This window comes from Bufo gargarizans, chromosome 5, assembly GCF_014858855.1.
Source record: "Bufo gargarizans isolate SCDJY-AF-19 chromosome 5, ASM1485885v1, whole genome shotgun sequence".
NCBI classification, from domain to species: Eukaryota; Metazoa; Chordata; class Amphibia; order Anura; family Bufonidae; genus Bufo; species Bufo gargarizans.
In genome coordinates this window covers 15,177,764-15,201,136 of record NC_058084.1, presented here as the reverse complement: position 1 = coordinate 15,201,136, position 23,373 = coordinate 15,177,764, and the positions used below count along the sequence as shown (strand labels likewise).

General features: G+C 46.1%; 1 protein-coding gene across 1 annotated transcript in view; it reads right to left on the bottom strand.

Annotated features, from left to right (window-relative positions):
* Positions 1-23,373, bottom strand: part of DENND3 (DENN domain containing 3) — a 65,406-nt gene that overhangs the window by 13,658 nt on the left and 28,375 nt on the right. Inside the window, 13 exon segments of the mRNA XM_044294392.1 lie at positions 660-1,181; positions 1,996-2,174; positions 3,905-4,008; positions 5,395-5,491; positions 6,261-6,416; positions 6,592-6,719; positions 15,096-15,314; positions 15,927-16,046; positions 16,309-16,420; positions 17,380-17,522; positions 17,725-17,840; positions 18,618-18,684; positions 18,686-18,898. Coding sequence (XP_044150327.1) covers positions 660-1,181; positions 1,996-2,174; positions 3,905-4,008; positions 5,395-5,491; positions 6,261-6,416; positions 6,592-6,719; positions 15,096-15,314; positions 15,927-16,046; positions 16,309-16,420; positions 17,380-17,522; positions 17,725-17,840; positions 18,618-18,684; positions 18,686-18,898 — 2,176 coding nt within the window.

Here is a 23,373-nt window from a genome sequence, read left to right as displayed (position 1 = left end):
ACTAGCGATAATAGCGTTTTATTGCTCTGTGGATTATCTGGCGGTGCTATTTCAAGGGAAGAAGGGAATACTAGACGGTGACACGGATGATACCGTCACACATACATTACATTGCTTATCCTGTACTGATCCTGAGTTACATCCTGTATTATACTCCAGAGCTGCACTCACTATTCTGCTGGTGCAGTCACTGTGTACATACATTACTTATCCTGTACTGATCCTGAGTTACATCCTGTATTATACTCCAGAGCTGCACTCACTATTCTGCTGGTGCAGTCACTGTGTACATACATTACTTATCCTGTACTGATCCTGTATTATACTCCAGAGCTGCACTCACTATTCTGCTGGTGCAGTCACTGTGTACATACATTACTTATCCTGTACTGACCCTGAGTTACATCCTGCAGTATACAGCAGAGCTGCAATGCCTCCACCAGCAGAATAGTGAGTGCAGCTCTGAAGTATATCTGTATACGATAACTAATATACAGTATTTGCAAAATGACTCAACAGTTTGTGCAGGTTCATTCCCTACATACAGTATGTGTGTCCAAACTTTTGACCCTACTGTAACCTGTAAAATGCTGTGGACCTTTGCTATTCCTGGGTTGACCCCCCTGGACCCTGGCACTAGCGATGACTCTCCCACTTACCAACAGTCAAAGCATCAAACAAGCGATGTATGGTGTCGGTGTCTCTGACGATTCCAGATTCCTGAATCCTCCGTACAAAGTCTTCCATGTGAAGGTGCGTCTTGGGTAACTCAAACTTCTTGACGCGCTCATCGGCCCTAGGGATTTCCCTCTCCTTGTCCATTACCTGCCCGACCAGCTTCTTCAGCTCCGGCCTGCAGTCGGCCCTCTTACGCTCCGCTGCCGGGAGGGACAGGATGACCTTCCTCACCAGCTCCATGGGGAAGATCCGTAGATCTGTTTTATAAAGCTTCTGGAAATCTGACAGAGCGCCCAGCAGTTTCCCCTGCATCAGGCCCACCAGTCCTCGGAGGTAGTAATATCGCGCCAGCAGGGTGGAGCTCTCGGGCGGCAGCGCTTTTATCTCTTTGCTGAGATAATTAGTGAAATCCGTGTAGTATGTCTGGATGTAGCGAGCGGACAGAGGAAAATCCACTTCAGGGACCCTGAAAGTGTGGACCTCCTTCCCGGTTACATTGTATCCTGTAATGTTAAAAGCAACATTGTATCAAGTGGCTCTTTACAATTAACAATGTGCAAAGCGACCGTATGGCCGCCGTGCTCGTGTTGCGGACTGCAAACAGCGGGTCCGCAAAACACGGGCACCACCCGTGTGAGCTCTGCATTGCGGTACAGACCAATAGACTTTAACGTGTCCGCGTTCCGCAACATGCGGCAAAAGATAGGACATGTTCTATCATTTGGGGAGAGGCAGCACATTCAAGTCAATTGGTCCGTACCCGCGATGCGGAGTTCACGCGGCCGGTGCCCATATTTTGCCTACCCACTGTTTGTGGTCCAAACATGGGCACAGCAGCCATACCGTTGTGCAAATGGGGCCTCATCCAAGAGAAGGACAATACTGGTTAACAGTAAAGTAAGGAGCAGCACTCAATGCCAAGCAGCTGCTGCAAAAGCCAATACAAATGTAGGGTGTAGAAAAATAGCGAGAATAAAAATAAATAAATAATAAATCGGATGCAGTTTGGGATTCACCTTTGCTGTGCCCATTGCACCCATAGACAAACACGGTTGCTAGAATATGATGCCCTAAAACTGTTTCTATGTGGTTGTCTATAGAATCATTTACAAATCATATTATAATATATTCCTCTTGAATTACTTCATGTCTTATCCTCCAGTCCCTTTCAGAGCTGCATTTACAAACCGCTGGCTTCTCCTCATCTCTCAAGCTGCAGGCTGGTTTCAAATCCAGAACAGAACATATGCTGTAATGTATGGTGATTGGACGCAGCATCAGATGTGACTGGAGTATAAAACACAAGAAGTTCCTCACCGTTTTCCGGCTGGGGTCTCCTCAGGGACAGTGGTCCTGCCGGGACGTCGGCCATCTTGATGGTCTGCAGGTTTGGCATGCTGATAACCAGCTTCTTACTGAACATGTACTCCGTTCGGAAACGCTTCAGCTTCTCCGTGGCACGCCGGCGGGGGCTTTCAGAAAACATGGTTGATCTCCTGTAAGCACAAGGCGGGTATGATAGAGCGGCCATGACGAGTCAGAACACAATCTGCACAAGTGTTACCAAGGGGTCAGGCAGACGGGCAATGTCCGTGTTCTGTCCGAGTGTGTAAAAGACATGCACGTGCAATCCATGTGCTATCCAGTTGTGTAAAAGATGTGCTTATGAAGTCTGTGTGCTGTCCGGGTGTGTAAAATACATGTGTGTGCAGTCCGTGTGCTGTTCAGGTGTGTAACAGATGTGTGTGCAGTCCGTGTGCTGTCCAGGGGTGTAACAGATGTGTGTGCAGTCCGTGTGCTGTCCAGGTGTGTAACAGATGTGTGTGCAGTCTGTGTGCTGTCCAGGTGTGTAACAGATGTGTGTGCAGTCCGTGTGCTGTCCAGGTGTGTAACAGATGTGTGTGCAGTCTGTGTGCTGTCCAGGTGTGTAACAGATGTGTGTGCAGTCTGTGTGCTGTCCAGGGGTGTAACAGATGTGTGTGCAGTCCGTGTGCTGTCCAGGTGTGTAACAGATGTGTGTGCAGTCCGTGTGCTGTCCAGGTGTGTAACAGATGTGTGTGCAGTCCGTGTGCTGTCCAGGTGTGTAACAGACAGCGCACGGACTGAACACTGGCCCAATAAAGCTCAGGTCATGTCTGAATTTCTTCCTGTCCCATCAGTCCTGTGCAGAGAATCACAGCCCGCACTATTTTAGTCTGGTTTTCACGCTAAATGGACAGCACACGGACGCCATCCATCATGTGTGCGTTTTCATGGGCGGCTGCCAGGAGACATTAAAAAGAAGTGAAATCAGGTTTTTTATGGACGTAAAAAAAGAGACGGCAGCTGGAGATGAAATTCATCCAACACGGATGCAAAACGCGTCTGAGGAGTCCGTACTATGTATATTCACTAAAAGTCTTCTAATCTATGAGCAACGAGATCGGACGTTCTGGATCATCAAATGTTCTGGATTACCGAACGGTCAAAAAACTGTTTATAAAGATTACTGCAAGAACACGGGCTGAGAAATAACATATTATCACATATGTAATATCAGCTCATATCTACTCAGAGGCGTAACTACCATAGCGGCAGACCATGCGACTGCTATGGGGCCCAGGGCAACAGGGGGCCCAGATGGGATCATCTCCTCTTCTACTGGAGGTGAAAACTTGGTCAGGACTCTACCCTCTAAAGCAGGGATGGCCAACCTGCGGCTCTCCAGCGGTTGCAAAACTACAACTCCCAGCATGCCCGGACTGACTACAGCTATCAGCCTACAGCAGGGCATGGTGGGAGTTGTAGTTTTACAAAAGCTGGAGGACCGCAGGTTGGCCACCACTGCTCTAAGGAACAACTTTTAGCACATGAAGCAGTGGAAAAATGGCCCAAGGGTCATTGAAAAGGGTTTAGGCGGAAACCTTTCTGTCCTGTGTGGGGGGCCCCGGTTTGATCCTTGTTATGGGGCCCTTACTTCTCTATGTACGCCACTGTGTCTATCCATCCATCTCTCTCCTACCTATCTATCCATCCATCTAATATCTATCCATCTCACATCTCTCTCTCTCTGTCGCGGTCTCTCTCTCTCGCTGTCTGTCTCGATGTAACATCTAATAGATAACTCCCTCAGAACAGTCACCGATGTTGGTTAGTTGCGGTCCTATAAATGACAAACTCAGCTCTGCTACATCTGTACATGCATTACGTGGACATGTTTATCATACAAGAACATTGATCAGTTTACCCGTCGATCTCAGAGGACGTGCTCAGCTCCATACGGGTGTAGTCGTCCATTTTCTTACTAAGCCGAGCTTTCAGAAAGGAGTTGAACATGTAGGTGTCCAGGACCTGCGGCAGGAGCACACGGTTACTATGCGGACGCCCCATCACTTGTGATATTATGTGGACGTGCGATGTTCTGCTGATCCAGAACAAGGTGAACCAACCCCCCCAGTAAGGTTCACAACCCTTGTAAACACATCACGTTACTTGCACTGAGATGGGGTTACAGCAATTCTTTTACTACAGTCACATCCAGAGCTGCATTAAGAATTCCCTCTAGTCTCCGGGAAAGCTCTCAGGGTTTAAGACCTCAAATTTCCTAGCAGCCCACTGCTGGTACCGTGTCCAGGAAACTCACAGTCAGGTTTCCCCACTGATTACAGCTGATTGCTCGGAGGTCACAGCAGACGGTCACTTGTGATTAGCTTATTTCAAAGAGGAGAACCCCTTTAAGGGTTTAATGTAAACAGGATCCAAATTCAGCCATAATTAATATTATAATGTATCTTAATAGAGTTCAGAGATCCATTTTTTTCTGATCCATCTCCAGTGAGCTCCACCTAGTGGTGGCTTCAGACAGCCACAATTTTATCTTGTAGCTCTGTCTATACAGGGGATTTGGATCTCTGTATCAGAAAAATGGAACTCTGACCCTTATAAGGATATATTAAGAAATGAATCAGCTGGACTTTTTTTTTTGCAATTTAAGTTTAGAGTTCTGCTTTAAACCTCTTAACCTGCAAACTGCAACAATTTCTTCCTCTATTTCATCCCCATCTCATCTGTAATGTTTTCTTAAGGAATCACTGTGGATGGAATATGTAGGAACAGGGCAGGTTTTGCAGTCTGTTTTCTCCGGAGTTACTCCTCATCTGTATGTTTTTCTAGAAGGTTCTTAAGGATTTGGCGCTCGTCTAACCCCTCCATTAGGTACGAATGCAGAATCTGCTTCCCCTTAAAGGGGTTGTCTCACTTTAGCAAATAGTATTTATCATGTAGAGAAAGTTAATACGAGCCACTTACTAATGTATTGTGATTGTCCAAATTGCCTCCTTTGCTGGCTGGATTCATTTTTCCATCACATTATACGCGGCTCGTTTCCATGGTTATGACCACCCTGCAATCCAGCAGCAGTGGTCGTGCTTGCACACTATAGGAAAAAGCATCAGCCTCTCTGGTGGTCGGGACCGTGGGAGTGCTCATAGGCTGGTGCTTTTTCCTATAGTGTTCAAGCACGATGGAAACAAGAAGTGTATAATGTGATGGAAAAATGAATCCAGCCGGCAAAGGAAGCAATATGGACAATCACAATACATAAGTAAGTGGCTCGTATTAACTTCCTCTACATAATAAATGCCATTTGCTGAAGTGAGACAACCCCTTTAAGGTTGGTGGATTTAAAGCACAGCTTTGTATTAAAAGTACACTATATCTTAAACGAGGAAGACTCACATTTCTGTAGAAGGCCTGGTCTCCTGGACTTCTGGTCTTCAGAAACTCCCTGAGGTTAAACACCCGGTGCTCATAGTTCAGGTGCGCCTTCACATCTCTGCCAAACAAGTGGAGGAAAGGAATATTAAGTCATACATGGAAGTGTCTCCAGCAGGACATTCCCTTGAGTTCTACATAGATGTGACTCCACCAACAGAATAGTGAGTGCAGCTCTGGAGTATAATACAGATGTAACTCAGGATCAGTACAGAATAAGTAATGTATGTACACAATGACCGCACCAGCAGAATAGTTAGTGCAGCTCTGGAGTATAATACAGGATCAGTACAGGATAAGTAATGTATGTACACAGTGACTGCACCAGCAGAATAGTGAGTGCAGCTCTGGAGTATAATACAGGATGTAACTCAGGATCAGTACAGGATAAGTAATGTATGTACACAATGACCGCACCAGCAGAATAGTTAGTGCAGCTCTGGAGTATAATACAGGATGTAACTCAGGATCAGTACAGGATAAGTAATGTATGTACACAGTGACTGCACCAGCAGAATAGTGAGTGCAGCTCTGGAGTATAATACAGGATATAACTCAGGATCAGTACAGGATAAGTAATGTAATGTACAAAGTGACTGCACCAGCAGAATAGTGAGTGCAGCTCTGGAGTATAATACAGGATGTAACTCAGGATCAGTACAGGATAAGTAACGTATGTACACAGGGACTGCACCAGCAGAATAGTGAGTGCAGCTCTGAAGTAATGAAAGGTGAATATGTTTGTAGGAAGCATGCACAATGCGTGGTTGGCTCCTTTAGTTGCCAGTATTTAACATGGAGTTCATTATAGACAGTAGAGCACATTTTACCTGAAGATGTCCACAATGAGTTGCAATGCGATCTCCTGTATCTCACTGTTGAGGCTCTGCTGCCACAGCCGCCTCCGCAGTCTCTGCTCACCAATGTCCAGGACTGTTGAGCGATGGGACTGCTCCAGGTCATAGTGTAGCTGAAGGTTCTCCATACTGGGAGACAGAAATACAATACACAGTCTGTGATAGAGGCAGCCATGGAGAAAGCTATGAAATAAATACAGGTAAGATGCAGAAAAAAGAACTATTTCATCTGTACAAAGACAGATAGATAGACAGACAGGCAGAAAGAGACAGACAGACAGGAGATTTCGCAAAAATCACTTACCTGTATATAAAGGTCTCTGCAGCGGCTACCGGCATGTCCGGGACATCACAGAGCTCAGACTCAATCTCATTCCCAGAGAAGGAGATGTTGCCATTATCAATATCAATTAATATTAAATCGTCACCTTCCTGATAGAACAATTAAACAGAAACATATGGATAAGGTGGGAAAATGTCACAGGTCCAACCTATAATTCCACTGTGTTGATCAACAAGGAGGCAAAAAACCTTCAGGTGTTCTCCATGTCTCTAAGCCAACTCAGATGCCGTCATCTCAACTGACTACAGTATCTGAGGGGTTAAATGTCTATGACCGGCATGATTGCCTATCAATGACATTAGCCCAGCGGCTATGGCGCCCGGAGCACTCAGGAGTGAGCACCATTTTTAAAAAACAGACTTTCACTGTACATGTATGGCAGACGTCCTGAAGGGTTATTCCGGTAGGTACAAGTTATTCCCTATCCATAGGATAGCTGCAAACCCCAGTAGCTCGACCGTACTATTCAAAATATGAGGATCTTAAATGGGGCGCCTACCTGCCTCAATGAGTGAGGCTGTCATTGTGCTCATCCCGAAACCCGGTAAAGATGACAAAGAAGCTGATTCCTACAGACCTATCTCGCTCCTGCAGACTGACGTGAAACTGTTGGCGAAAGTGATGGCGAATAGATTAAATCAGGTCATTACGACGCTTATTCATACAGACCAAGCGGGCTTTATGCCAAATGCCTCCACTGCTGTTAATGTCAGAAGACTTTTCATTAATATCCAGGCGAGTCGGGTCCACACCTCGTGTGCGGCGGTCGCATCTCTTGATGCGGCCAAGGCATTCGACAGTGTGGAATGGCGATATTTATGGCTAGTACTGGAGAGGATGGGCTTTGGGCGCCAATACATTGAATGGGTACAGCTCTTGTATGCAACCCCAAAGGCTGTGCTACGAATTAATGGGGCCTTATCGGATCCCTTTCAATTACATAGAGGGACGAGACAGGGGTGTCCCCTGTCCCCGCTATTGTTTGCGGTGGCAGTGGAGCCCTTGGTGGAGGCTCTGAGGCAGGCGAGCTCGGTGAAGGGTTTTCAGTATGGGGAACTGACTGAAAAAGTCGCTCTCTATGCTGATGATCTGTTACTGTTCATGGAGGATTGGAGAAATTCCCTTAAGGAAGCCATGCAGGTTATAAATGATTATGGGGCATTGTCTGGTCTCCGTATTAACTGGACGAAGTCTGTAGTAATGCCATTTGCTAAAGGAGATGTCCCAAACCCGGAGGACGCCATGGGCTTAACGATAGTAGCTTCCTTTAAGTATTTAGGTGTCCAAATAACCCCTGATACTAGGGATTACGAAAACCTAAACCTGACGCCATTACTAAACAGATTCAAAGATAAAGTGAACACGTGGATCAAGCTGCCGCTTTCCATGGTAGGTAGGACCAACCTTATAAAAATGATTTTGATGCCCCAGTTACTGTATCTCCTACATAATGCTCCTTGCTGGGTACCGATTTGATTTTTCTATAAAGTGAATGCCCTGTTTAGGGACTTAATTTGGAAGAAAGGGGTCCCCCGTATTAAACTTGGCACTCTACGGCGACCAAAAACGAATGGAGGTCTGGCCTTACCGGACTCGTGGCTATATTATCTGTCGAGTCAGCTACAACATATTAGAGGATGGGGAGATATAGAGAAAGTGAACACGGTAGGAAAAGTAGTGAGATTTCTTGTAGGACGGACATGCCTGATGTCTGCACTGGAGGATGGTACCTTTCGTATTAAAGGGGAACGATATGGAGTACTGAACACCATTCACAAGGTGTGGTGGAAGGCCAGGGATGTCACAAAGATCACTGGGTATACGGCATATACCCCAATTTGGCCTAACTATATATAGTTGTACTCGGAGGGTATATTGAAAGAATTCGCACAGTTACAACAGGAATTTAATATCCCTAAGAAATTATTTTATTTATACCTACAGCTCCGACACGCCATAAAAACGCAAGACAAGTCTGAAAAAGTTGCCCCTGCTCCAAAACACAGTATTATAGACCTCACAGCGACAAGTGGTACCACTAATGGTGTTATTTCACTTCACTACAGTGTATTTATTGATATGCAAGTTAAAAATACACCTTTACAACTATTTGCCAAGTGGAAGTCGGACATATCGGACCTCACTGAAGAACAGTGGGAAAAAGTGTTAGAGGATTGCCCGTCGCTAGCTGTTAGTGAAGCGCAGAGAGTCTCCCAATTGTACTTACTACATAGGGTTTACAGAACGCCAGTGGTCTTGAAAAAAATGAGGTATAGGGACAATGACCGCTGCCCAAGATGCGACACATCCAATGCAGACTTGATTCATCTCATGTGGAATTGTCCAAGACTGAGGCGGTCATTGAAATAATAAACACTGTGTTTGAAATAAGGGTAGGTTGGGTTACCTTTGTTCTCAATATGCTTGTGAAAATCAAATAAAAATATCTGATTAAAAAAATAATAATATGAGGATCTGCTTGACCAAACAAACATTAACATTAACCCCTTAGTGACCACCCATACGTGTTTTTACAGCGGTCACTAAGTGGCCTTAGGCTGGGCCGCCGCTTTTTTATGGCAGCCCAGTCTAATCGCTGCACGGGGGACCTGGCTCTCACTGCCCGGACCGTCAGGAGTGCCGATCTGGGCTGTTAAAAACTTTACTTTTTAATGTGCTGACAGAGGGAGCGGACTCTCTCTGTCTCCCATCGGCACTGCGCAAATGCGATCGCAGGGTGCCAATGTGTGTGAAGGCTACCTGGGGTCTGATGTAGGCCTCAGACCAGCCTTCAGTCATTTCCAGCAGGCTGCACCTCTCTGGCGCAGCCTGATGGTCAATATTAGAATAGCATTGCCATTAAAATCCAATGCACTATAGGGATAATGCATTGCATTTTAAAAGCAATCAAAAAGCTGTCTGTTATAGTCCCCTTGTGGGACTATTAAGTGGTAAAAGAAAAGTAAAAAAAAACAACAAATTAATTCAATTAAAAAATCTGATAAAAATTTTACGCTTTTATGCCATTGAAAATACGCTTGAAAAAAAATCTTTCCCATATGTTTGGTATTGCTGCATCCGTAACGACCCAGACTACATAAATATCATGTAAATTGTCCGCTACGGTGAACGCCGTAAAAAAAAAATCTAATTTCTAATTTATTCTTCGTTGCCACCGAAAAAGTTTAATAACAAGCGATCAAAAAGCGACATTTACTCCAAAAATTTACCAAATGAAAAACCCAAGTCGTCCTGCAAAAATCAATCCCTCACACAACTCATCAGAAAGAAAAATAAAAAAAAGTTATGGATCTTGGGAAGTGGCAATGCAAAAACATTTTTTCTTTTTAAAAAAAAGGGGTTTTATTGCAAATAAGTAGTAAAATGTAAAAACAACTATATGTATTTGGTATCACTGTAACCGTACTGACCCAGAGAATAAAGACACTATGTTATTTATACCGAAAAATGAACGCCATAAAATTTATAACGTAAAAACGCAGTGGAAGTATTGCTGTTTTTCCCATCTCCCTCCCAGAAAGAGTTAATAAAAGTCTGAATGTTATGTGTACCCAAAAATGGCGTCATTAAAAACCTCAACTTGTCCCGCAAAAAAAAGTCCTCATAAAGCTATATAGACGGAAAAATAAAAAAGTTATAGCTCTTGGAATGCGAGGATAAAAAAAGGAAGAAAAACGCTTGGTCAGTAAGGCCGAAAACAGGCTGGTCACTAAGGGGTTAAAGGATAGGGAAAAAGTATCAGATCGGTGGGGGTACTACCGCTGGGACCCCCAACGATCATAAAAACGGGGCCCTGTACCCCCCTGCTGCTCCCTTTAAATGACCGGAGCAGCCGGTCGCACATGCGTGGCCGCTCCATTCATTTCCATGGGAGTTCCGGAGACAGCCGAGTACCGCGCTCAGAACTCCCGTAGAAATGAATGGAACGGCGGCGCACATCTGGTCATTTTAGGGGAGCAGCAAGGGGTCTTCAGGGGGTACAGGGCAGCGGTAGTACCCCCACTGATCTGATAGTTATCCCTATCCTGTGGATAGAGGATAATTGAACCTACCGGAAAACCCCTTTAATGTTATGTCTGTGTTTGGCCAAGCGGACCCTCATATTTTGGGGTTTGCAGCCACAATCAGACAGACCACACATGAAGTGGCACAATCTATGAAACTTTATTTCAGTGTGACCACAGAGACGCCGTCTAGTGTGACATTTGTGGAAACCGATTAGGTTGGGTAACTTTGTAGATTTTCTGTCTCTTTCGACACCAAGCAGCCGGGTGCTAGAATATTTCTCAAAGTCTTTCCCCTTCTGAAAGTGACCCCTGGGCGTTTCAGGATTAACTCAAATGGTTCAGAATGTTATTTAGGTGGAGTAATAAAATCATGGCTTCATCTATTCTCCGAGGTATGATCGGCATCCTCTTTTCTTGAGGTCAGACAATCATTTTGTGTTAGCATTACGTTCTCGTTGTAGGTGGAGGAAAGACTCTGTTTGGGACACAACCCGTCTAGCAGAGAGTTCCTGCAAACTCGGAGGCAGAACCTGCTTTCATCACGCCATTGGTTCCCATCGATGGGCGCATCAGAGTTCACAGGAGCGTCTACTGTCACACACAAGACCAGCGCCAGGTGTCGTGGTGGGGGGCGCCACTAGCTACCATGGACATTGCCATCTAATATTCATGGAGGGAACATTGACCAGCCTTCAGCAAGTCCAGGACATGATGGAACCAGTCCTAATGCCCTTTTTGACTCAGGAGATGTAGTGTCCAACAAGGTAACGCCGCTACACACTGCCTCCGCTACGCAACGTGCTCTTCAGGGTGTCTGGGAGAAACCCTGGCCAGCTCCATCTCCAAATCTCTACCCCATCGAGACTGGAAGGGGTGGCAGATCTTCCACGCAGAGCAGACAACAACCACCTTGGCTGAGCTTCAAATGACCACAGAAGGAGCTCCAGCATTAGTATGACCACCACCATGCCAGAGGGGCAGCCTGTATCGCAGCAAGGGGATATGCCCCCAGTATTAATGTGACCTCAGCATATACCCTGCTGCAGAACCCAAAATAAAGGGGGCACCACCTTGTGTGATCAGTGACCAAGCCCCACCAGCAGTTTATACTTCGTCTATCTCAGCTCAATCGCATTACATTTTCCAGGTGTTGTTTTTCGATTTTCGGGTAGTGTAATTAGGTCACCCCCTGAGCATGAATCACCCCACGTTTGATAACTCGTCCTCCCCTGGAAACCACTCATTCCCTTTATATCCTCGGCCACTATGTAACTGCTATTTCCCTTTAAATGCCGTTAGTTTACAGTAGTTTCCACTTATGACACAGCACGTGTTCACAGGTTTACAGGACGGCGAGCATTCCCCTGCCTGTAATCACAGTATTACGGTATACTGAAGGGCGTGCGGTGTAGAGGATGAAGAGGGTGAATCAGCCGAGGTCACTAAACTAAATGGTCACCAACTGAGTCAAGAAACAATTAAACCACAAAATACCAATAACGTGCGTCACGGATGAGAATGAGAGGGTAGAGCGCAGCCCCGGAGACCGTCTCACCAACAGGAAAAAACTCAACTAGTAACCACTCTGAATGACCTGTCCACCCTGCAATGTGACTGTCTGTCCTGAATACAATTTGCTCTCTTTAATGTAGAATTCTGCATTGTTACATTTCTTAAATTTAGCTGCACGGGGGTTGAAGTGTAAATTTTACTGACCCAGAGATCCAAATTCCCTGCAGAGACATAGAGTGAAATCATAACATTCTGCTACCTGCAGCCACCACTAAGGGGAGCTCCGGAGCTTGCACAGTATACAGTGTGCTCCTGAGCTTCCCCTCGTGGTGACTGCAGCAGCTACAATTAACACTATGACTAAACAGGGGATTTGGAGCTCTGTATCAGGAAAATAAGGTTTTGATAAACATAAGAATATATTAAAAAGCACAGAATTTTGAAATAGTGTTAAAGGTGGAGATTCACCTAAAAATCCAATTTGCTGCAGCCGAGCTGTTGTGGTCAGGGTATGCTAGGAGTTGTAGTCTTCACAAAACTGGAGAGCCACAGGTTGGAGATGACTCCCTAAGGGTGGGTTCACATTCCGTTTTTCCCATCCGTTTAACGTATACAAAAAACTTATGAGTTAAACGGAGTTCCATTGTAAAAAATAAATAAAAAGTATACTTTTTTTTACCAGTGCTGCATTTTTGTATCCTTTGTTTCTATCGTATACATCAAACAGAGGCATAAAACGTGATGTGAACCCGGCCTTAAAGAGGACCTGTAATCTCTCCTGACGTGTCTGTTTCAGTAACTACTTGCATTTCCCATGCAATAACGATTCTGAAGTATCTGTTCTTATGACTTGATGTTGTGTTGTTCCTCTCTTATTCCAGACTATAAGACACACCTAGGACCTAAAAAAAAAAAAATCCATCAAACCACAGAGCAGACCCCCCCATTCTTCATCAGACCCTTATCAGACCCTCAATCCTCATCAAACCCTTAAATCAGACCCCAAAATCAGCCCCCCAAGCTCCATCAGCCTCAGCCAGACCCCTCAACCTCTATCAGCCTCAGATCAGACCCCCCAGCCTCCATTAGCCTCAGATCAGACCCCCCAGCCTCCATTAGCCTCAGATCAGACCCCCCAGCCTCCATTAGCCGTAGATCAGCCTCCCATCAGACCCCTCCAGACTCAGATCAGACACCAAATCAGCCTCAGATCTGAACAACCCCCCAGCCCCAATCAGCCTCAGGTGGGACCCCACAGCCCCATCAGCCTCAGATAAGACCCCCAATCAGACCCTATCAGCCTCAGATCAGACCCCCAGCCCACTCAGCCTCAGATCAGACCCCCCCCCCAGCCTCCATTAGCCTCAGATTAGCCTCCCATCAGACCCCTCCAGCCTCAGAACAGACCCCCCCAGCCTCCATTAGCCTCAGATTAGCCCCCAGAACCCATCAGACTCAGATCAGACACCAAATCAGCCTCAGATCTGAACAACCCCCAGCCCCAATCAGCCTCAGGTGGACCCCACAGCCCCCATCAGCCTCAGATCAGCCCCCATCAGACCTTCAGCCCCACTCAGCCTCAGATCAGACCCACCAGCCCACTAAGCCTCAGATAAGACCCCCCAGCCCCATCAGCCTCAGATCAGACCCACCAGCCCACTTAGCCTCAGACAAGACCCCCCAGCCCCCATCAGACTCAGATCAGACCCTATCAGCCTCTGATATAACACCCCAGCCCCACTCAGCCTTAGATGATTCCAAATCAGACCCCCGGCCCCCATCAGACTCAGATCAGACCCTATAACAGTGATGGCGAACCTATGGCACAGGTGACAGAGGCGGCACTCAGAGCCCTCTCCGTGGGCACCCGCGCCTTGGAAAAAGTCTATGGCGTACCAATATGCTTTTGACTTTTCCTGCCCTTCATCAGCACAGGACGCACTATGAACAGCACAGGCAGCACACTGAATGTAGGCTATTAAGCTATTATAGCTATATGATAAAGTACATGAAAGATATACTATATTGGTATTCAGGTTAAATTGCTTTGTTGGCACTTTGCGATAAATAAGTGGGTATTTGGTTGCAGTTTGGGCACTCGGTCTCTAAAAGGTTCACCATCACTGCCCTATAAGCATCTGATATAACCCCCCCCAGCCCAACATAATTCCAGATCAGAACCCCCAGCCCCCATCAGACTCAGACCCTCATTAAGACCCTATGAGCTTCTGATCGGACCCCCCCAGCCCCCATCAGAAGTTTCAAAAACAAAAAAAACATTAAACTTACCTTGCTTGCTCCGGACAGCGCCACATATACAGGACTCACCGTTCCATCGCTTCTTCCAGGTCCCACTGTGTACTGTAACCTGACCCGTCTACGTGCACTACATCCTGCGACTGTGAACGGCCAGGACACCACAGCAGGACCCAGAAAAAGAGCAGGAAAGGTGAGTACAGCCAGCGATAGCTACCCTCACCTCCCTGTGCCTCCCGCATGCCAATGACCTGCTTCTATAATGGAAGCGGTCATTAGCATTCAGGTACCATAAGGCGCACCGCCACCTTTTCCCATTTTTGGAGGAAAAAAGTTGCGTCTTATAGTCTGAAAAATACAGCAGTTTGGGGGGTGTCCTTGCACAGTCTGACAATGGCAGCACTGATTGGAAAGTGTCAGACTGAGCAGGGACACACCCCAAACTGGTAAACATCCATCTGGACCTTAATTGTAATCTGCTAGTCATTTATTCATAACTTCCAGGAGTAATATTAGGAACGGCACAACATAGATTCATAACAATAGATGCTCCAGAATTGTTATTACATAGGGATTGCAAGTAGTTACTAAAACTGACATGTCAGGAGAGGGGACGGGTCCTCTTTAAGGTGTCCAGCTGGACGTAATGTATTGTGGGAAAATACTGACCTTACAAACTTCCTTGTAGTGATCCAGGTGGCAGCCCATGAGAAAGGACGTGGGCGCCATGATGAAATCCAGCATGTGGTGCGAGAGTATGGGCACAAAAGTGTGCTGCCACTTGATAGGGTGAAGATAGACCATGAAACACTCAGCGAGGAGGGTTAACAGGGCGAAATCTGAAGAGAAGAAGACAATTCTCTGCTCGGTCAGGATACAGGCCATGATCTGAGGAGAGACAGTACATGACGTGAGGTAAGTCCTTGTCATACAATATTAGGGGAGGGGGGTGTACTAAAGGCTGTATGTTAACTGTTGTACAAAAGACGCACATTCTTGCACAAGTAACATAAGTGATGTCGCCAACCGGGTCTGGGGTCCTCCAGCCACCACATGGTCTCTATGGTATATACGCTCTTTCCAATGGACCCCAAGGCCTCTCTCAATTTACAAATGATGTACGTTTTTGATTGGTGTAAAAAAAGTTGCAAAGTTTTGCAAAGGTGCAATTTATTTTTATTTTTTAAAGGGAGCAGTACTTAGCGTGATAGGGCAATCAAAGTCAGGCAAAGATGTGTTATATTATTGGGGGTGTCCACCTCTTAATAAATCAGGAGCATCTTACCTGTAATGGACTCTTGACCCCCAGTCTTCATAAATCTGCCCCTCTGTCTCTGGATATCGGACCCTGGGGCATAAAACAGCTGCACATCTGGGTCTAAATGACTTAACTGCAGGAAATCAAGCACTACCTACTAGATACAACCGTACGGATCATGTATCTAGTAGGTAGTCCTTCACTCCAGAACCAGAGTTGTCCGCCCCGCTGGTGCCACTTACCTGCAACACCTGTTTTGGGCTGAAGCAGAGAAATGGCAGGTGAAGATCCAAGTCAATTACTGGGCTTTCGAGATCTTCTCTTGATGGAAAAACAATCTGCAGAGGTTTCATGCTGAACACCTACGGGGAAACCATGGGAGAAAGCAGACACAAATAATGTAGCTTGTGGTGTGACTAGAGTACAAGATAAATCAGTAGTTACTGAGTCAACGAGTACCATGATGCTACCTTTAATGGAAGATTCTCCAGGAAGGTACGTAGGATGCCTAATGTGTCACCTCCCCCCCTTCCAAAATAAAATAAAAATACAGATGCCCTGTGCTCACGGATATCCATATACACCCCCTCATTAATCCAATCAGACATCGTAGTCGGTCATTACCAGATGCAGAGGTCCAGGTGGAGGACATGGAATCAGAGCCAACTTTGCTGCAAACTCCTTAATACGTTCATCAAGAATGACATTCCTGATGGACTTCAGTTGTGGAAGAAGGCTGAAAATGGTGACAGAGAAGAAAAAATGATAATGATCAATGACATGGTTTGTTCCATCATCTGACTGCTGCCGATCCAGCAGCTAAAAACTTCCAACAATCCGCTGCTGGCAGCCACACCTTTATCCAACAGTGGCCACTGCAGGAGACATGTGGTACTGCATGACACCCATGTGATACAAGGTTGACGTTTATCCTCCAGAGCGTGAGATGACCTTTGCAGTATCCTTCTGCTTTGGCTAATAGGGAGCCTAATAGAAGGGGTTTGAGCAGGAGATTTGCCCCTTTAGCGCCCATCTGCCCTGATTGGGTAAATGGAAAGGGTCATTCATCACATGTGGCCCCACTAGACTACTTACTGAGCTACCTATGCCAGCAGCAATGGGTCCTCCCACAATGTTGCAGAATAAACTTGGCGTTGTGTTGGGCCCCATGGTGGTTCCCTTTTCAAAGCACAGAATAGTAATATTTAGAGCACGTAGTTTAAAAGGCTTCAAAATACTAAAGGCTTTATTTAAAGGGGTTGTCTCATCAAGGACAATGGGGGCATATCGCTAGGAGTCCCATCGAGAACAGAGCCCCACAAGTGAAGGAGGGCGCACTGCGCATGCGCAGCCGCCCTCCATTCATTTTCTATGGGGCCGGCGAGGCTATTTTTGTCAGTCCCATTGAAATGAATGGGAGCGGGGGTCACGCATGTGCGGTACGCTCCCATTTACTTCTATGGGGAGCCGGTATGGTGGTGGCTGGACCCCTTCTTGCGCACCTATGAGACTATGGGGCATATCCTAGCGATATGCCCTCATTGTCCATGACGAGACAACCCCTTTAACATTGTGGCATCCCATACTGTGCGTATGGGCAAGATGAGGAGAGTTCAAACCCAACAGATACTTGATATCATTACATGTAAACCTTGTATTGCAACTGAATTGAACACCGCGGGCTCCCTCTCTTACCATGAGAGACAGTCCTTTAGAGCGTTGTAGTAAGGATATCTGGATATGACGCAAATGGCAAAAGGTACATAAGCCTCATATGTCTTGTTGCTTCCTATGGAGGAGTCCCAGTAAGCCTGCCCGCCGGACAGTCCCAGTGCATCCTGGAGAGACAGAGACTTCTATGTGCATAAGAAGAGCAATGAAGAAATAAAGATACAAGTCTAAACAAGGACGGCGTTGCTCCGGTTCACCGAGGACGGAAGCCATAATTATCTTGTCTAATGAATGGATCCTACAGCTATAAAAAGCACAGTAATCACAGGGTGCACAGTACAGAGAACTGCTCTACTACAATGGTCATACCTGAACAGATCGGGAGAACTGAGCAACAACCCCATATGTCCTGATCCCCAGAACATCTGTAAAGATAAGGAAATGGAAATGCTCCTCTGTGGGCTCTAAGGTCACTTGCAGCCCCCCTGTAAAGATAGAGAATAAGAAATGATACATTAGATAAATACAATTCAATAAATGTAACATCCTCTAGTCACAGCCAAAGCTGCATTCAAAATTCCCCAGGATTCGTATGAGCTCATTGGAGGACCCCATGTTTCTCTACTGCTTCTTTATATATATATATATCTGTGGCCCCAGCACCTGGAACCTAGTACCTATACCTAGTAGCCAATATTATATTTAGTAGCCCGGTCACCAGTGCGTGTGTATGGAGTGGTTAAGGCCCCTAGTCTGCCCAGTATAGAGCACTGGAAAAGTCTGTTTCTTGTTTTATGTACGTAACATTATACCATGAAAAAGTTTGTCAATTTCCTAATATACTTTATTGTTACAATTTTTCATCATCTCTGCTGGCAGTCACTGAATAGTCACAAGGTTTGCATTCTGATGCTGAAAAGCTGTCCTGAACTAATACTTATCATGCAGAGCACCACTGTTTGTCGTTATTTTTCTCGTGCTTCCAAGGGTCTCTTGGACTTTATACACACTTAGCAGTGTCGGCTGCGTTTTTCTTGATGGACTTTGTAATACTTATCATGGCTGAGGGTTTGCTACAATTGTATCCAATGCAGACAATGCTCTGTCTGTGAGACATGTATGCAAACTCCATTTTGCCTGCATAGACACATCGTGTGCCGCCTACGTATTGCCCACATTGGATACAACTGTAGCAAACCCCTCAGCTGTGATAAGTATTCACATAGAAAGGTAATAACGTATATAGGAGGATGCGTGTGCACCTGGGAAGCAGAGCTGGGGCAATCCAATGAGGTCGATGTCTTTGGGGACGCTGATCTCCTTCGGTGGTGGTCTCTCTATGATCCACGTTGTTACCGCTCCCAGACTCTACCTTGGGCCTCTCCTTCTTCTTCCGGAACGATCGCCTCCTCGCCACTCTTTGGTACGAGCTCTGAACTGCGGACGAGCTCTGCGCTTCCTCTTTCGGTACAAAAGGAGGGACGAATACAGAGGTGATCTCTGGTTCAAGTACCTGGAGGCTTCGGATACCTTTCTGGGCAACCTGAGAGCAACAGGAAAAAAACAAGGAACACACCGGTTACAAAATATTTATGTGCAGATCTAAGGAAATTCTTCACCCACTTCCTCTAATTTTATTGTGTAATACTTGAACCCTGGTCAACTAGAAAATCAATCTTCTATCCAGCTTCTCAAGGTTCTCTTGCAGACCGCAGCAGGTTTTTCATCTTCTGTGAATTGTGTTCTTCTGGTTCACAAACCTTCCAGCTTGGGTCACTCCTCCACACAGAATGATGCTGGCATCACTAGCTCTCTGGTTCTTAAAAGGGTTTTTCCAGTAAGAAAAATATCGTTGATGGTGAGCATTTCTTGAGACAGAACCAGGAAGTAGACATCCGGCTGAAACCCCACTTTAAGCCAGACATAAGTCAGAAGGTCCAGGAAAATATAAAAGCAGGAAGAAAACCTGCTGCTGTCTGCAAGAGAACTGCACCTCAAGAGATCCGTTTCCTAGGAAGCAGCCCTCACCATGGATGACTTTGTAGAAGACCTGATCAAGGCCAGACATAAGACATACTATAATGTGCCTGTAGCGGTGCACAGCCTTTTCGGGTTGGGGGCCACATTAGAATGATATTGAGGGCCGCGGGTTGTGAATCCCTGCTGTAGGGGATCCTTTGCATACCTTTTAATGTGATTTTCGGGACCCAAGGGCAAAGACGATTTTATTGTAATTCCTTTTTTATATAAAGCAATAAAATATATTCAAATTCTAGATTTTTATGGACAAAAATGTAAAATTGCAGGTACTTTTCTCGACATATACAGTTTATTTGACCTGTGAACCCGATGACCAAGCATTCAGTATATATCAATGGGGTATGGATGGGCGCTGCCTATTGTCAGCTCCACTATAATTAGCTGCAATGTCTGTTGAGTCTGAAGTAGTCTTACATCCAAGTACTGTCCAATCAGTGGATGAAGCTCTGTCCCTGCACATGCTTTACACTGCAGCTTTGCTCCATTAGAACTCAGCTATGATCAGGGACTTCACAATTTTAAACTGCACTGTGTATTTCAGAGCGAGGTTGTGGAAATCTACCTGCAATCCATCACTGGATTAGGCTTGTTGCACTGTCCCTCCTCCCTCATGCTTTACACTGCAGCAGGAATTCCACGCAGACATATTTATATTCTCATGATTTACCCACCAGTAAGAAACTGAAGATTGCTGAAGCGCATGAGACACAAAAATGGTAACAGGGGGGTAGCCTAGAGATATTTAAAGCGACAGCTCATCTAGGTTTAAGGGGTTACAGTCGGGTGCAGGAAGCCACCGCAGATGGGCCCCACATGATAACGGATTTACACCAGCATCTCAGGAAGGCACGACTGTGGCGCCACTAGTCCCGCATGTGTGAGACAAACATATATGTCCTCCCTCGTGGTCATAAGTAGCATATAAGGGTATCATTCTGCAAATATCCGATCCAAGCCTTTACAGTGCATCTCTACCTAAAAACCAGTCCCCGAGTCGTCTCCTTGTGAATGTACCAGTCATTTATAACCTACGGCAGCCAGTACAGCGGCCACGTGGGGAGGTCACCCAGCTTTTCACATAAGAGCCATGAACAAGGCAGAGTCACATTCCCCTTGTTCGCTCTCTGTTACTGCTTAGGCGTGTCTGAGTGTCAGTCTTCACTGCTGTTCTGGCATTCTATTCATGAACGAGAAAGCTCAGGATGAATGTGTTACAGACAGAACAGACAGAAGAGTGTGAGAGAAGACACAAAAACGGGAATATGCAGGGTTGGATGGACATGATATATAATATAAACGCTGCGGTGATCGTCTGATTGAAGAATAGAGGAGAATAAAGGGTAAAGCAGGTGATTTCTTAGAGGAGAGAAGCAGGAACCGGCGCGGTTATGTAAGGTGTGTCCTGACTAATGATCCTTACAAAGGAAGAAAACCACTGGTGCACAGCCGAGTGCACTAGTTAAAGGGGTATTCCAGTAATAAGTTATCCCCCGTCCACAGAATAAGAGCTGTAAGATTGTGGTGGTCTGACCGCCGGGACCCTCAGCAATTACAAGAAGAGGAGTCCTGTGCCCGCTCCATATGAATGGTGCAGCGATCGAGCAGGTGCACTGCTTCCCCATCCTCCTCGACGACTTCAGTCCCGTAGAGTCTGCCCACCGCAGGACACAGGACTCCGGTTCTCGCGGCTGGACCCCTACCGATCTAACAGCCATCCATAGAGATAGGGGAGAAGCTGTAAACCAAACGCCCCTTTAAAAGGGATGTCCCATTAGACCAACGCTTGTCCCTATGCCCTACACCAGGGCACAAGGACGTCATTCATATACAAGCCATGGATCACCCTCTATCATTCATGTATTATATGCATGACCTTTAACCTGAATGGACGCCATATAATACTTTTCCCTACAGCGATCCCAGATTTTGGGCTGGGGGGCTGTCGCCTATGATCAGTCACAGCACCACGCTTCTATCCTTAGGACAGTAGTGACAGCTATGACGGATCTGTTTCCGAATGGATCCCAACTAAACCAGGAAGATCACGTTTGACTTTCTACATTCTTACAATAAAAATAAAAAAAAGGCCGGAAACCCCTGCTGGAAAGAGAAAACGTAAATGTGAACACAGCCTTAACTGAGCAGAAGTATGGAAAGGAGACAAACTGGAGTGTGACTGCACGTGTTTGTTTGTAGTCTGTCACCATGGAAACACATAGCTCTGCAGAGGGACCGCCTCCGGTAATACAGTAACAGCCAAGTATTAGAAAATCTCATGTGCACTTAGCTTTTTTCTTCTTTACACTTTGCTTCTTTCCTACTGTGCGTTTTTTAAATCCACAGCATGTCAATAGTGCGATTCTAGTGCGGATTTCGCCCCTTTTCAATGGTGGAAAAATCCCATCAAAACCGCACCAAAAAACGCAAGTTACGCATGCAGTTTTTGGTGCAGAAACTCAAAGAAACCTGCACGGAATTCTGTGCGGATTTTCTGCAAGGCAGCCGGCGTCCGTGTGCAGGTAGCCTAGGCTCCAGAATAAAGGCGTCTTCTAGGTACAAAGACCAGCAATGGCTGAACAGAATGGAGCGGTGATGCCCTTTACCAGCAGCAGACTGACGCTAGGTATGTTGTATAAACCCACATGCAGCTCTGCTCACCTTACACAGAAGTGCCCAGCCTGCCAGCGGCGTCAGCGTTCACCTGCCTTTACCTGGAGCCGACAGGTGAGAGCAGAAAGGACGAATTTGCATAAAATAATGAATTACCTTATTGTTTAAAGGATGTGGCCCGATACGGCGCGAGGCTCCTTGGTGCCGCTTACTCTCTAACATAAATCCTTTCATATCCTCACACTTAGGGCTCATGCCCACGACCGTAGGAATTTTGCGGTCCGCAAAAAAACGGATCCGCAAAGAATACGGATGACGTCCGTGTGCATTCCTTATTTTGCAGAACGGAACAGCCGGCCCCTAATAGAACAGTTCTATCCTGGTCCGTAATGCGGACAATAATAGGACATGTTCTATTTTTTGCGGAATGGAATGCACACGAAGGAAAATACGTTTGTGTGCATGAGCCCTTAGCAAGATCTTGGATGGCTGTCAGTGAATGAATCTTTCCCTGGCCTTCAGCATGTCCTGATTACACAGATATCTGAGCAGGATAGGTTTCCTGCCTCTGAATCTTTCCATCCACTGACTGCAAGCAGTTACTGAACATACAGTACAAGCAACAAATCTGTCCCGTCCTGATGTCTATAACCTAGGAGTCAGGTCTGGGAAAGCTGAACGGCTATCAACATGGCCGCCGCCAGTACAATGGCCCCATCACCCGGATCTCCCACAATTTCTTAGTCTCACAGTTTTAGGCCGATACCGTCTAACAGGAAATACAAAGTACAAATATCAGCGAGGGGTAATGAAGAATGAAGTCTAAACCGGATCGGCAGGCTACGCAAAGGATCCTGTGAGCTTCATTGTGCAAGCGACCGGCAGTGTTGTCATAGTCCCACGACGTGCGCTCTGCACTCATCTCAGCCAGAACATTATATCCCTCAGGGCTCATGCACACCAATGTATTTTTTGTCAGTGTCCGCTCTGTTTTGTTTTTTAGGCCCGTATGCAGAACCATTCACTTCAATGGAGCGTCTAAAAAAAAAACAACAACGAAAATTACTCCATGTGCATTACGTGTCCGTATGTCAGTTCCGCTAAAAAATAAATCTGTCCTATTATTGTCCGCATTACGGAAAAGGATAGGTCTCTTCTATTATTCTATTCTATTACGCATTTAGCGAAACGCACATCTGTTTGCAGATTCACAACTTGCGGTTCACAAAACAACAACGGTCGCGTGAATGAGCCCCAATATTGTGCAGGTCCTCCACCAGCCGCCAATGCTCCTCGGATCCATCGAGGCATGGACTCCACCAGACCTCTGAAGGTGTCCGGCGTTACCAACAGCCGGGAGCTGCGACC